This window comes from Falco cherrug, chromosome 1, assembly GCF_023634085.1.
Source record: "Falco cherrug isolate bFalChe1 chromosome 1, bFalChe1.pri, whole genome shotgun sequence".
Lineage (NCBI taxonomy): Eukaryota > Metazoa > Chordata > Aves > Falconiformes > Falconidae > Falco > Falco cherrug.
This window is the reverse complement of record NC_073697.1, coordinates 127326989-127340479: the sequence shown is the minus strand read 5'-3', so window position 1 is coordinate 127340479 and position 13491 is coordinate 127326989. Positions and strand designations below refer to the sequence as shown.

Genomic DNA, 13491 nt, shown 5'->3' with positions numbered 1-13491 from the left:
GTCTTTGAGCAAGGCTGTCCTAGGGTGCCAAGGTCTTTCTCTGACACAAGGGCCACCAGTACACACAAATATCTTCATTTGCACTAACAAAGGCTTAGATCACATTAGCACACGAGCGTTACTGCAGACGTAAATGCTGTAACAACTGCCAGTTACACAGTGATCCATCTGCCTATGGGTACCTGAACAGAGCTTTTAAATTTTCAGGCAGTTCTGTCCATCCTGTGTAGCCAGGATTCATGGTTATGAACAGCCCAGCCGATGGAATCAAAGCAATCGTCTCTCCAAGGAAATTGAATGTTTTCTTCTTGGCACGAATTGCATCTTGAACACATTTCACCTGGCAGGCAGGCAGAGGTGTCAGTGTCGACAGCCCCGTGGCTCCCTGCCCTGCGCCCCTGGCTCACCCTCGCCGCCTGCCCATGGAAAGTGAGCCTGGAGGGTTGTTCATGCTATCAGTAATGCCAGATACAACGCTGAGGGCTTGCCAAAGCCATGGCGGCACAGCCATCCCCACTCAGGAGAGCTGGCCTTAAATCAGCTTCTTCCCAGACACTGCAACACCCTGTCTCCAGGCAATGGCAGAGCTGGCAGGGGGTGGGGTGGGGGGTGGGTGACAGGTCACTGGGATGGGACACATGGGCTGGGTGGTCTTAAATGTGCCCCAAGCCCCTATACTGCTGTGATTCCCCTCCACTTGCATCCCAGCATGGCACAGTGGAAATAACAGCAGCAAACCGTCCCTTTGAAAGTCAGGCTTAACAGAAACATTCGCACATGAACTGGAAAGTCTCTTCCAGTCCCTATGGCACTATGCTGCCACCAGTTTGTATGAAGAGCACGCACCTGCACAGCAATCACGGACAAAACCTCCACCGAAATGCTGTTGAACTCATCAAAACATCCCCAAGTGCCGGTCTGAGCAAGCCCCTTGTAGGTATTGCCGCAGGACTGGACAGAAAGCACCAGAGACAGGCTTCAGACACCAAACTTTTACACAGAGGCTGCAGCGTGGGGATTTGTTAAGAAAGTCCAAGGGCTGGGAGCTGCTGTTGTTTGTGCTGTTCCTTAGGGAAATGCCCTGCAGCATCACAGCCCCCCTGGGCTCCCCTGGGGCTTCCAGGGACACGAGCTGGCCAGAGCCACGGTGGGAGTGAGCAGCACAGAATGGCACCAGGGCTGCTGCTGGACCCACATGTCTCTCGTTGGCTGTTGAGTTGGGGAGAGGAAAGCAGCATCAGTGATGGATGCTGCAGCCAAACACAGGGGCTGCATGCTGGAGTGGTGCCTCCTGAAAGAGGGTCCCCCCTAGCTTTGGTGGACATCTCATGGCTCTCACGTTGGTGCCACTGTCCCACTCCCCCGTGCCTACCTTGTAGTCCATCTGCTTGGAGCAGCTGAAGATGTAGACCATCATGCCCACTGCCCGGCCCAGGTCCTTGACGGTCTCTGTCTTCCCAGTGCCTGTGGGGCCGATGGGGGCCCCCCCCATGAAGAGGTGGAGGGACTGCATCAGGGTAATGTAGCACCTGTGGAGGGGAGGACATCAGGGCTGAGCAGTGCCAGCAGCGCAGCACAGCCACGGAGCCGATGTTATCGGCGTGGGCAGTGGGAGGTGCAGGGACCCGAGCCCGTACCGATCTGTCAGGGGGGTGATGACCAGCCGGGGGGTGTTCCCCAGGTACTCGTAGAAGTACTGGAGCTGAGCATCACAGATGTTGATGTAGCAGTGCCTCCTCTCCTCGTCCCAGCAGTGCCGGAGCTGGGACTGCCAGGTGAACGCCTGGGCACTCTCCACCTGTGGGGCAGCTGGCTGTAGGGGGCAGGCAGGTGCCAGTGCTGCCCACTCCAACCCGCTGGCACCACAGTGAGTGCCCACACACGCCTGGTCAGGACCCTTTCTGACCTCAGTAAATGAGGACAGAGTCAAACAGGTCCCAGTGCAATGCTGGGGTGGCTGAGAACCATCCCTCCCTGTGGCCCAGCCCACCCCATGCTGACTGTGGTGCACAGTCCTGCACCGTGGCTCATGGCTCCCACTGAGCATGGCAGCAACCAGCACAACCGCTCCTTGACCTGGCTCTGACCAAGACCCAGCCCGGTCTTGTCTGACCCCGGCTGTGCTGTCACCTCCCTGGCTCCTGTGCATCCCTCTACCACCCCACATGTGGTTTCCTCACGTAATCAGGATACTTTGAAAATATTGGAAAGCAATAAAATAACAGGAAATCTGTGCTCAGAAGTGCCAAGACATAAAGCAGTAAAAATATCCTCATGTAACGAATACCTTCTCAAGGTTCATCTTGGCCACAACATCCCTGGCATGGATATCAATGGTACAGATTGTCATGATCTTCATCCTGTCTCTGGCAGTTAGGTTTCCAGTGAGTAGTGAAATCAGTGCATTTAGCTGAGTAATCTGAGGAAGAAAAGAAACGATGAACAGAAAAATGATATCAGCATTTGCCAAGCCCCTGGTGCCCCCCAGGACTGGACCTCGCCTCTTCCGAGCAGAGAGGGGCTGCAGGACAACTCCAGGGCAGGTCCAAGGGATGCCAACCTGCTTTTTGTTGTAATTCCTCATCGCATTCTCATAGCCTTCCTCCAGCCTTGAAAAGGCAATGCCAACTTCTGTGGTCCACCAGATCTGGGTGCATGTCAGAGCAACCTGCAGCAAACCACAGAGACAAAAAGTGGCCATAAAGGGAAATACGCCATCCCCGCAAAGACACAGGGCAAGTGCCTGCACCTCCCAGGGCTCTCTGCTTGCTTCTCCTCTCGGACCTCGGCTCACACAGCCACTGGCCAGCCTGGCCCCGTGTGGCAGCTCCCACCTGTGCCGGGTAGTCAAACACCCACTGCTCCCGTGGCTTCTCCTCGTAGGTCACCATGGCCTCGGGGATCAGGTGCCGCAGGGTGGAGTGCATGCTCACCAGCACTCGGCTCAGCCAAACCTCCACCTAGAGGGTCACATCCAGCAAATCCTGAGCAAGCGGTTCCTAACCCAGATGTGTCCAGTCTGGCTGCACGACCCTGTGACAGCACACAGGCATCTCCCTGCTGCTCTGCATGGCAAGCTTCTCCTGCGCACTGTGATAAGCTGCAAAGACAACCCCAGCACCCAGCCCCGCAGGGCACTTCCCATGGCAGCTTATGGAACATGGTCTGAGGGCAAACAACAGAGAGGGGAAAAACCCACCGCGAGCGCCTGAGGGGCTGCAGGGCTGGGGCAGGTTTGATATTGCTGCTGTGTTGTTCTACAGCCCTAACACAGATCCCATTTCTGGATTTTTTTTGGCTGAAAGGCTTCAAGATTGTATTTTAAAACTGCTGCCAGGCTGTTAGTGCACAACAAAGGCTCATCCCCACCCTGAGCCTGCCCACCCCTGCCCCTGCAAGCAGAGGCTCCACGAAGCTCAGCTGACCTGGCCGGACAAGCTGCAGTCTGCTCTGAAGGGCACGTACTCCTCATCCCTACTGAACAGCCCCAGGCCAACCTTCAGGGGCTTTTTGTCCGGACTCATCTTGAACTTCAATTTAGCCAGACTGTCGAACAGCTTCAGCAGATGACGGGACACCTGAAAACAGAGGCATGGCAAAGGTCAGGGTCTGCGTCACACAGAGGTGTGATCGCCGCTTGGATTAACTCCCGCACAGCTCTCAGGGCAGTGCAGCCCTGAGAAGGGGGATGCTGGGGATGGTGTTCTGTCCCTTAGGATGAAAAATATTTTTAAGCTGCTATAACAAGTTTGCATGCTAGAGACATGGGACTTGTCTCCACGCTTTATGCACAACTTATACCTCAACTGGCTCATTCCCATTAGATAAAATATCAAGCAGGTCTGCAGAGGAAACAAAGTAGAATCTGGGAAAAGCCAGTCTTTTGGTCTCAAGGTATTCAGCCAAAGCCTTCTCACAGAGCACCAATCTAACAGAAAACAAAGAAAAAACCCTGCAGTTAAACTCCCGCATTTTAGTTTTCACTCTTTGCTAAGTCCTTGTCATGTTGAGACAGATGCCACTTTGGAGAAATCAAACTCTTCCTTGGCCTTAGGCCAGCCAGCACAGGCCTCTTGGTAATGCCTCACCAGGACAACTCCAACCTTACCTTTTCTGCAACGCTTCTAGCTTGTTGTAGAGACCAGGCTTGTTTGTAGCTTCAATCACATTGGGAGTTTTTACTGCATCAGCCAATAAGTCCTGCAAGAGGAAAATGATTCAGCCCTACCCAAACCAGCGGCGAGCTCTCAGGCACCTGGTGGGGACAGGCTTCGCACTTTGAATTCTTGATCGACATCATGAAAATGCTTCGAGTCCTCCAGCAGGTGACTGTGGATATCTTCGGAGCCGATGAAGATGCTTTCCAGGTGACTCCACATCCTTTGCACCTCAGACCAGATGCTGATAATGGAGTCAGTGGTTGACAGCTTCTGCTGCCAGCCCGACACCTCCTGAAGGAAAAAGGCGAGGTGCTTGGAGGTCATCAGGTTCTGCAGCTGCACTTGGTTGTCCTCTAGCGTCTCGATGAGCACCTCATCTGCCTTGAGTAGCATGATGCCAGTCCTGGTGTGGGGCTCATGCTTGAACTGCATTGTTGCCCAGGTAGTATCCAAGGTGTTCAGCACCTACAGACAGGGTGTGAGAAATGGGCTGGACTCTGTGGTGCTGGGTCCCAGACACTGCAGAAAGGCAAGGCAGTGACAGGAATGCTTCCCCCATGGCATGAGATCCATGGGTGCTGCACTGCGTGTGGACTTCAGCTCCCAGAAGCAGGAACACAAGCACTAACAGCCACACAGATACACCGGAGCAGAGCTCTCAGCAAAGGAGGGTAGGAACCAAGCCCCATTCACCTTCTCGATCCCCAGTTCTTTCGTGGCTTTCTCCACGATGCCATGAACCTCATCCTCAAACTTGTGCAGGTTCAGCTGAAGTAGATCTGCGAGGGTTGTGTCCTTGGACATGGTGAAGTTCACCTGGAGCAGAACCAGCACTGTCAGGGCAGGGACGCCCCTGCAGGGAGAGGCAGCCCAGCAGCTCACCCAAATAAGCTCATTAACACCCACGTTTAAAGACACTACACAAATATGTGTATATGGCCAGCTTTTAAAACAGATTGCATGCTTCCCCCAATGGATGCAAATCTCAAGAGCCTCCTAGGCCAGGGGTTGGAGCCAGGGAAGGGCGGGAAGGCAGGGAGCACCTTGGTTGCCTGCATGAGCTCCTGCCAGTGCCGGTCCCTGATGGCCAGGTTCTGCAGCTCATTTATGGGGCGCAGGGATGTTATCATGTTCTTCACGCTGTTGTCCAGCCCTATGAATGCATCCCAGCTTCTCATCTCCTTATCCAAGCTCTGAATGTCTTCAGCAAATTTCTGACAATTGATATCCATCTGCTCAACGCTGATATCCTTCCACTTCGTGGTCTTCCAGTTATCAATGCTTGTGTTAACCTGAATTCAGGAATACATTTTTACAGGACATGTAATTAGCAGAAGCATTCTTGCCTAGGATGAAGAGCAGCATGCCCAGTGCCAGCACACCCCACGTACCCATGTTGAGGTGCGCAGCCTCCACACCAGCAGACCTGCTCTAATGCTGTGACAACCCGCCCCGTGTCTCATCCCACCTCTCATGGCAACGAGACTCTCAGAGGAGCTAACCTGACCTTGCACCCTTGGCTGGCAGTGCCCAGCTGGCACAGGGAGGTCACACCAGGTGCCCCATGCCTGCTGACAGCACTCTGCTGTCAAGCCCTTGCTTGGAGGCAGTGTTGGGCATTGTGCCCTGGTGCAGGGGCCAGCACCGAGCCCAGGGGTCCTGATCACTCTGCTTGACCACAGATGGCTACCAGCAGCCACCATCTGCAGATACAGCTCATCACAGCCTCAGAAACTTCAGAGCTGTGAGGGCCAGCCCAGCACACCCCAGAAGCCTGTTCTACACACCCCAGTGCTCCTGCCTCACCCTGCCCTCCCCAGCATGCTGGCTCATAGACCGCGGCACGTACCAGGACAATCATGTCCCAGAGCTCCTTCAGCAAGCGCACCTCCCTGTGGCACGCTTTGAGCTGTTTGTATTCTGGGACCGACACTTCAAATAGCCTGGCTGACTTGGACAGGGCTGCCATGTCACTCTCCATGGCAGCGATGCTCTTCTGTTGCTGGCCGGAGACAAAGAAAAGGTCTCAGCTGGGGACCGTGTGCCAGGGACATGTCTCCTACCCTGGTGATGGCTCTGTCCCCACTGCCACAGGGCCAGATTCCCCCCATTGGGCTGGGAGCTGGAGCCAGAGCAGTTGCCCCTCCCCAGCCCTGCTGTGTAGTAGCACCTGGTGCATGAGGCTGGGGGTGACCGGGCAGTGCTGGTGGGGACAGTGGTGGCCCTGGTGTCCTCCCCTTCCTTACCTCATTCAAGGACTTGTAGGGGTCTGGGTCAGTGTATGAAAAGGGAGCTTCTCCCTGGAAGGTCTCCCAGAAGGCATGCTGCCGGGCCTGTGGGGGACGACAGGGCTCAGCGGGGCAGCTGGGAGCTGGCAGCCGGGGAGAGCAGTGTGGTCATCCTGCAGTTGCTGAGAAGCAGCTCACTTGCCCCCCCAAGCCCCAAGGCAGGTACCTTGAACTGCTGGCACTTCCTGCAGATGAGATTGACCTTATTGGCTTGCAGGGGCGCCATGTTCTGCTTGACACGCAGGCAGAGCTTCTTGGTGCTGTCCCAGTGCTCAGGAAGGTCCTGTGGCAAGTACTGCATGATGTTGGCAGCCCGGCCCCAGGAGCCTCTGCTTAGCCCCCTGCACCCCCAGCAGCTCACATTGAGCTGTAGGTAGATCTTCTCCGGCATCTCCTCTCCATAAGTGCTGAGCAGGGCAACTGTCTCCTTCAAGGGCTCAAACATGCTGTCAGTCGCTGCCTGCCTCTCCTTGACCCTCATCAGGTGTCCCGTCACCTCCACCAGCCCTTCATAGTCTCCCTCCTCCAGAGGTTTACTCAAGCTGGTGTTTGCCTCTTGGATGAAATCTTCCAGCTCCTGGAGACTGGGAGGAAGGTGGTGGTGCTCACCGGGCATTCCCAACAGGGTTCACAGCTGCCCCAGTGCTTGCTCAGGGCTCGCTCTGCAGGGCATGCCCCCCCAGGGACTCACCCCCACAGGGATGCCTGGCACGTTTGCCCACATCTCCACAGCTCCATCCCTTGGGGACAGCCTGCCCCGGCACACTGTGGCCTTTGCCACAGCACAGCTGTGCTCCAACCACCAGGAGTTCCCCATCCCCATGCCAGGGCTCACCAAGCCCTTACCTGGTGGTAACGTGGCTGGTGAGGTGCTGCCGGAGCACCAGACCCCGTCTCCTGACAACGCTCAGCAGCGCCTGCTTGAAGGTGCGGCAGTCGCTCTGAAGCCACCCCCCAAACACCTTCATGTTCGCTAACCCCAGCACCTCCTCGCACAGCGCCTTGCAGGCGTCAATCTGGGGACAAGAGCTGGTCACTGCCCATGGCCGGCACCTCCCTGGGCACCCAGTGTCCTCCTGGGAACCCGGTACCTCCCCAGGCACTGTACCTCCTGCTGAAAGAGCTGGAGGGATGGGGTGCCATGAGCTGGGGGTTCCTCTGGCCGCAGCTCCACCTCCTCAGCGTCAGGGGCACTGCCCAAGGCAAGGAAGCGCTGCAGGAACTCCTTGGGGTCCTCCAGCCACAGGTGGCTAGCTAGCTCCTCGAAGCTGGCACTGTACTCCTTGGCTTCCATCATGGCACTGACTGTCAGTGACACCACCTCCTCCCGCATCCTGCTGAGGTCCGTCTGCTCTTCCAGGGTGGTCTGAAGGGACAGGCAGAGCTCTTGCAGACTGGCTGAGGGGACTGGGCATCCTTGCCCACCTCCATCTGGAGGTGCTGGGAGGTGCTGCCTGCCATGGACTGACCTTGTAGCTCAGCTTTCCCTCCAGCAACCGAGGAATGCATGCCGTGGATGCGTAGATATCGCTGAGCAGGCTCTCCATCAGCTGCAAGAAGTTGTTGTCGTCTCCCATCTCCAGCGAGGGATGGTACTGCACTCTGCCATCGCACAGCTCCATGCACACCTCGAACAATGGGGCCATGTCAGCCTGAAACAGGTCAGCACCCCACATGGTGATTCACATTCCGTGTCCCCCCAGCCCCCAGCCCCGTGGTCCCCCTGCAGCAGGAACAAGGGAGGACATCGGCACCTCCAGCGCTCGCTGCATGGGTGTGCCAGTGAGCACCGGGACGGGTACATTTGGCCACTAAACAAATGCCTGAAGAAAGGTGAGCCGTGGGACATGCCAAGCACAGGCAGAGCAGGGCACTGTGCCACAGGGCAAACCTGGACCTACATCAGGGGCCATGTTGGTGAGCAGCAGCTGCAGAGATTTGTGGATAAGTCTGAAGAGTCCATCCAGTATAATTCTGTCTATGTGTCCCATGTAGTCCAGCCATTTCTGTGATGACTTCTCAGCCTTGAACAGATCTGCATTCTCCTGTAAGCAGGAAAAAACAATTGCTATTTGTCAATAAATACAGATACCCAGCAAACATCCCAGTTCCCAACACTGTGAGTGAATGAGTCTTCTCTCGTGGTCCCTGTGGGTTTGTCCTGCCTGGCTGTCACATGCATCCTGCATTGTTCTTTCCCTCTCAGCTGTATGACACCACAAGTTGCAGCCCTGACCTCATCCGAGAGGGCAGTGGATTTCTGGAGTCCATGTGCAGTGTTCAATGGTCTTTCACTGGAGCCTTGTCTCAGCAGAGACCACAGGACTGAACCCCAGGTCAGAGTCCCCCGCTTGCAGTTACAAAACAGGGGACACCAGTGGGTTCAGAGCATCACAGCACGCGAGGGACAGACAATTCTTGTTAAACCAATTCTGACTGACGTGTCCTGGGACCCATCTCACCTCCACCAAGTCCTGGATCTTTACGCCTGCGTCCCTAATGGCAGCACAGCGCTTGGTTAAGGTGTTTGCTTTCCCATCCAGGTCCAAGAGTGCTGCCTCCTTGTTGCCTTTCCTTTCAAACACGGGAGTGGCTGAGCACTCCTGCAGGGAGAAGATGACAGGGCTGCTCCACTATGCTGGGGAAGGGTGAATCCCTGCAGGAGGCTTCCCCGGAAGGTACTTGCAAAGCACCAGCAAAAGCTACCTCCATCAGCTGGGTGATATTTTCCATGTTTAACTTTGCTTTCTGGACCCTGGTCTGCAAGCCATGCAAGGTCTCTCTCATCTCTCGGATATACTCCATGACGCCTGGGAGGAAAACACACGTCCAAACTTGACAGGTTACACAGATACCTCCAAGGCAGCAAGCTGTGGTTGGGGCACTTCGGGGCTATTCACCATGTTTAGCCCTCCACCTCACCCACCCATGTCTGCAGGACAGGGGTCCATGTTTTGGGTGTGATGGCTGAGGGGACCCGAGGCAGGATGGTGCCACGGGCGAAATGCACAGAGAGGATCTCTGGGTGGGTTCGTACCTTCATGGTGCCAAAGCAGGGTGTGCTCTGCACTGGCCAGCTGGCTGTCCACGGCCTCCAGCTGCCCTGCCACCAGCGGGAGCTCCACGGGCAACAGCTTCTGCTTCACCTGGGGAGCCAGCACGTCCGCAGGTGAGTGCTGCAGGCACTGCTCCAGCTGAGACGCACTCCCTGGGGCACTGCTTTTACACCTGGGAATGGTGTCCCCACCCCAATGACACCAAGCTTGTGGGGCGGAAAGAGGCTGGTGTGGCAGCAGTAGCAGCAGCTTGGCTCAGTCATGGGATGGGCAGGGACCAGGGGTGCCAGTGATATGCCTGCTGTAACCCCCCGAGGCTTCAAGGACCCATCTTGGAGGAGCCTCTCTCAGGGGGCTCCCCAGCCAGCCTCAGCCTGGCCAGCGTGTGGGGTATGGAAAAGCAGCTGGATTGTCCCCCATTTGCAACCTGCCTCATTGTACCAGCCAACGATGAGATTCAGGTTGTCCACAAACTTTTGGAAAGTCTCATTTTGAGCGAAGAGGCTCTTGGCACTGCCCGGGATGTCCTCCTGCTGCTGGAAGTTCAAGTACTTCACCTCCCGCAGAACAGCGATGAGCTGCGAGACACAATCGCCGGAGAAAAGGCTCGTTAGTAAAACATGAAATGTCTCACCACAGCCTCTGCGACAGATTTATGTTCAGGTGAGGGACCACTGTCCTCCCCCTGTGCCAGGCTGGCTGCCCACCCCAGCACTGACCTCTCTGCTGAAGTTCACGCTTAGCAGGGAAGAGCCAGGGTCCCTCAGGATCAAGGGCTGCTCCAGGCTGAAGTGGCACTCCTGGCCGGCTCCACATACCCACTCCTCATAGACCTCCTTGCGGTAACCCTGCAGCAGCCCCATCATTTCTTTGTACTTCGCAGACACCAGTTTAGCTTCAGCACTGACCATCACACTGTCAAGGTCATGATAAAGCAGCAGCTGCTGCAGCAGGACACAGGAGGAAACACATGCCAGGCCAGATCCTGCCCTGGCTGCTGCCCCACATCCCCGTGGGGTGACCCACACATACGGGTGGCTGATGACGAACAAGTCCCTGTATGGTCCCTCCAGCCGCTGCTGAACCTCCAGAGCCCACTTCAGCTGTCCGGCCACCGGTGGCATGTTTTTGTGGGTGACCGGCCCCCCCTGGCATGGTGGTGGGGAAGTGGTCTGGGTGTCATACAGCACCTTCACGCTCTCCAGCTCAGCTTCAAACATTCTCAGCAGGGCTGAACAACAGTGAGAAACCTCCACCTTTATCAAAGGTCGCTCCAGCAGGGGGGCAAACATCTGCACCAACTGTAGGAGAAAGAGGTGTTGGCTTCTGTGCTCCAGAGCATCACTGCAGTGACCTGGTGACACCCCCACTGTCACTCCCAGGCACGGGTGTGGCATGCCAGGCTGCAGGCAGTGTCCCTGCTGCCAGCCTCTGGCGCTCAGGCAAGGATGCCCGGTGCCCAAGGGCAGGACCCGTCGAGTCGGGGGGGGGGGGGGGGGGGGGGGGGGGGCACGTATACCTTCACAGCAGATGTCAGGCAGTTGCAGTCATCAAAGCCTCGGCAGAAGATGGTGGCCAGCCGCCTGTCCATATCCTGAATCATCTTCTGCAACTCTGCAAAGTCTTTGTCCAATTGCTGCCAGTAAAAGCAAAATGATTTAAGCTGACACAGTCTCTGCACTTTCTTCCCAAATCTTTCCTGAAGGATTTGCTGGACCCGGACAGCCCAGCACCATATGACCTGCTGCAATGCGAGCACACGTGCTGCTACGGGACAGTTTTACATGCAGCTCTTCTTCCAGCATGTTCTGACAAACAATATTTTTTCATTTAGCAAATGCTTTCCCTTCCATACCAGCATTTACTCACCTCTTCTGTGGGCTCTAAGGGATTGTATTTGCAATCAGCAAAACTCTTGATGATTTCAGAGACCTCCTCGTAGATCTGAAACATCTGGCTCCTGAGGATGTTTCCTCTCAGTCCTCCCAGCTCTACCTTCTCCAGCTTCAGAAACTCGATAGCTGTTTGGTACAGCTCCTGGTGAGCACAAACCATCATCTCATCCAGTTCCTCTTGGTGGCAAACCCCAGCTCCCCATGCCGTGGCCCCGTGGGTGCAGAAGCTGCAGCACCAGCACAGGGCTACACCTTGCAAGTTCACCGCTCCCCAAGAGCATCCTTCCCAGGGATGCTTTGCAGCCTGACTGGGGGTGCTTGTCTGGCCCTGGGGGTGTGGGGACATGGGTGTTGTGCTGGGAACAATGGCACTGTGCTGCCAGCAGTACACCGCTGCTGGGCTCCAGCCTGCACCAGCAGCCCCAGCCCACCCCAAGGCTGAAACAGAATTTACTCCCATGCTGTCCTCAGGGGACCACCCCAGCATCTCCGGGGCAGGGGAGCCTGCATGGGACTGGTGCTGCTCCAAAATGCTGGGCTCTCACCTTGATGGTCTTGAGCCTGTGCAAGAAGGAGTCCATTCTCGTAAGGACAAGGGAGGGAGGGAACTCCCAGAGCTGCAGCTCCTCCTGGAAGAGGAGAGGGGCTGTCAGCAAGTAGAGCTGGCATGGATGGGGCCAGGCAGACCTGCACTGTCCCCTGCACCCACCGGGAATGATGTGGGCAGCAGGCCGGAGCAGTAAGTGCTGTAGGACTGGAAGACCTTCTCTGTGGTGGAAATGCTCAGTCTGATTGCTTCTAAGATCTCTTCAGTTTTTCCTTGCAGCCCCTTCATCACATCCTTGGGGCCCAGGAATTTTTGGGTCTAGAACAGGCAGATGCAGGCAGTGGCCATTGGCAGAGGGGCCCGCAGGAGGCTCCTCCTGCCCCCATCCACCCACCAGCCCCACGGGCTCTCTGGTGGTTGCCTGCAACCCACACCTGCCCCAAACCCTCTCCAGCCCTATGTGAGGTCTTTGCTGGTCCCTTGATTGGGGTGTGTCTACATCACCCCAGCTGTGCTCCCCACACCTGCCCTGTGTCATCCCTCCTGCCAACAGTCCCACAGCAGGACAGCTGGAGGAAATGGTGGTGGCTTGATGCTGGAGCCACCGCCAGCCCCAGGGCTCTACCATCTCAATGAAGAGGTTGCAGGTCTCCTGCAGGATGACGATGACGCGGGTGGGTGAGCTGTAGTGCTGGCAGTAAGCCTGGAGGAGGCGGATGGTGCACAGCACCCTGTCTACATAGGGCTGCAGCTGTGGAAGCAGAGAGCATTAGTGTGGGGCCATGGCCACACTAATGAGGGTTGGGCAGAGCCAGGGTGAATCCATACCCACACACAGCTTCTGATGTGCAGCACCCTGGCCTCTCCCAGGATGAGGAAGCCAGACGGTACCTGGTTATTTTACCATGTATAACTTACTTGGGAATAATCCACTTGTTCCATCTCTTCCAGCAGGATCTGAAGCGGTTGCAGGTGGAGGCTGATGTCTTTGGCTTCCTCCAGGCCTGGACCAGAGGAAAAACTCAGCGTCGGGGAGGGGGAAGCCTTGCCAGAGGGGTGAGAGGCAGTTGTCCATCACATCGCTGGGGGGGCTTACCGGCACTGACATCCCTGAACATGCTCTGGAGTGGCGACCAGTAGCAGCTGTTGGCCTTCTCCAGCATCATGGCCAGCACCGTCACTTGGGGTGAAAGCAGCTGGCAGGGGAGAGGCGGCGGGCTCAGCACCAGGGGCTCAGTGCCAGTGACACATGGCTGCTGGCCACCTATGGGCAAGGCAGTACCTGGCTGTTGATGCATTCCAGGTTGACCATCCTGGTGTGCCAGAACTTGAACTCAGTCCTGGGCAGGGGGTGCAGGCCCTCCAGCAGTGGCTGTGCCGAGTCCTTGTTCAGGATGTCTCTGATCTGGTGGGACCACTTGATGACGATGGTCTCAATGGCGTGCAGCTTCAAAATATCCACAGTCTCCACTGGGCTGAAAGGCAGCCAGGTTATGCTCCAGCACCAGGACTGGCCCCAGACCACCCCAGGGGAGCCCTGCATGC

At 56.5% G+C, this 13491-nt stretch overlaps 1 protein-coding gene across 2 annotated transcripts in view; it reads right to left on the bottom strand.

The window, feature by feature from the left end:
• Positions 1-13491, bottom strand: part of DNAH17 (dynein axonemal heavy chain 17) — a 38544-nt gene that overhangs the window by 23552 nt on the left and 1501 nt on the right. The window contains exons 3-37 of one of the 2 annotated variants that reach the window (XM_055697201.1): positions 13229-13421; positions 13043-13142; positions 12865-12950; positions 12572-12697; positions 12109-12264; positions 11945-12028; positions 11374-11562; positions 11024-11140; positions 10537-10805; positions 10224-10419; positions 9936-10082; positions 9486-9594; positions 9155-9258; positions 8911-9051; positions 8350-8493; positions 7918-8100; positions 7557-7814; positions 7295-7464; positions 6810-7032; positions 6615-6731; positions 6407-6493; positions 6010-6162; positions 5204-5452; positions 4854-4976; positions 4278-4625; positions 4109-4200; positions 3802-3928; positions 3426-3578; positions 2835-2960; positions 2561-2668; positions 2288-2419; positions 1638-1798; positions 1373-1529; positions 847-951; positions 183-340 (exon numbers count right to left, since the gene is read on the bottom strand). In XM_055697201.1, coding sequence (XP_055553176.1) covers positions 183-340; positions 847-951; positions 1373-1529; positions 1638-1798; positions 2288-2419; positions 2561-2668; positions 2835-2960; positions 3426-3578; positions 3802-3928; positions 4109-4200; positions 4278-4625; positions 4854-4976; positions 5204-5452; positions 6010-6162; positions 6407-6493; positions 6615-6731; positions 6810-7032; positions 7295-7464; positions 7557-7814; positions 7918-8100; positions 8350-8493; positions 8911-9051; positions 9155-9258; positions 9486-9594; positions 9936-10082; positions 10224-10419; positions 10537-10805; positions 11024-11140; positions 11374-11562; positions 11945-12028; positions 12109-12264; positions 12572-12697; positions 12865-12950; positions 13043-13142; positions 13229-13421 — 5391 coding nt within the window. The remainder of the gene's footprint in view (positions 1-182; positions 341-846; positions 952-1372; positions 1530-1637; positions 1799-2287; positions 2420-2560; positions 2669-2834; positions 2961-3425; positions 3579-3801; positions 3929-4108; positions 4201-4277; positions 4626-4853; positions 4977-5203; positions 5453-6009; positions 6163-6406; positions 6494-6614; positions 6732-6809; positions 7033-7294; positions 7465-7556; positions 7815-7917; positions 8101-8349; positions 8494-8910; positions 9052-9154; positions 9259-9485; positions 9595-9935; positions 10083-10223; positions 10420-10536; positions 10806-11023; positions 11141-11373; positions 11563-11944; positions 12029-12108; positions 12265-12571; positions 12698-12864; positions 12951-13042; positions 13143-13228; positions 13422-13491) is intronic. The other variant, XM_055697209.1, reaches the window with a different exon arrangement.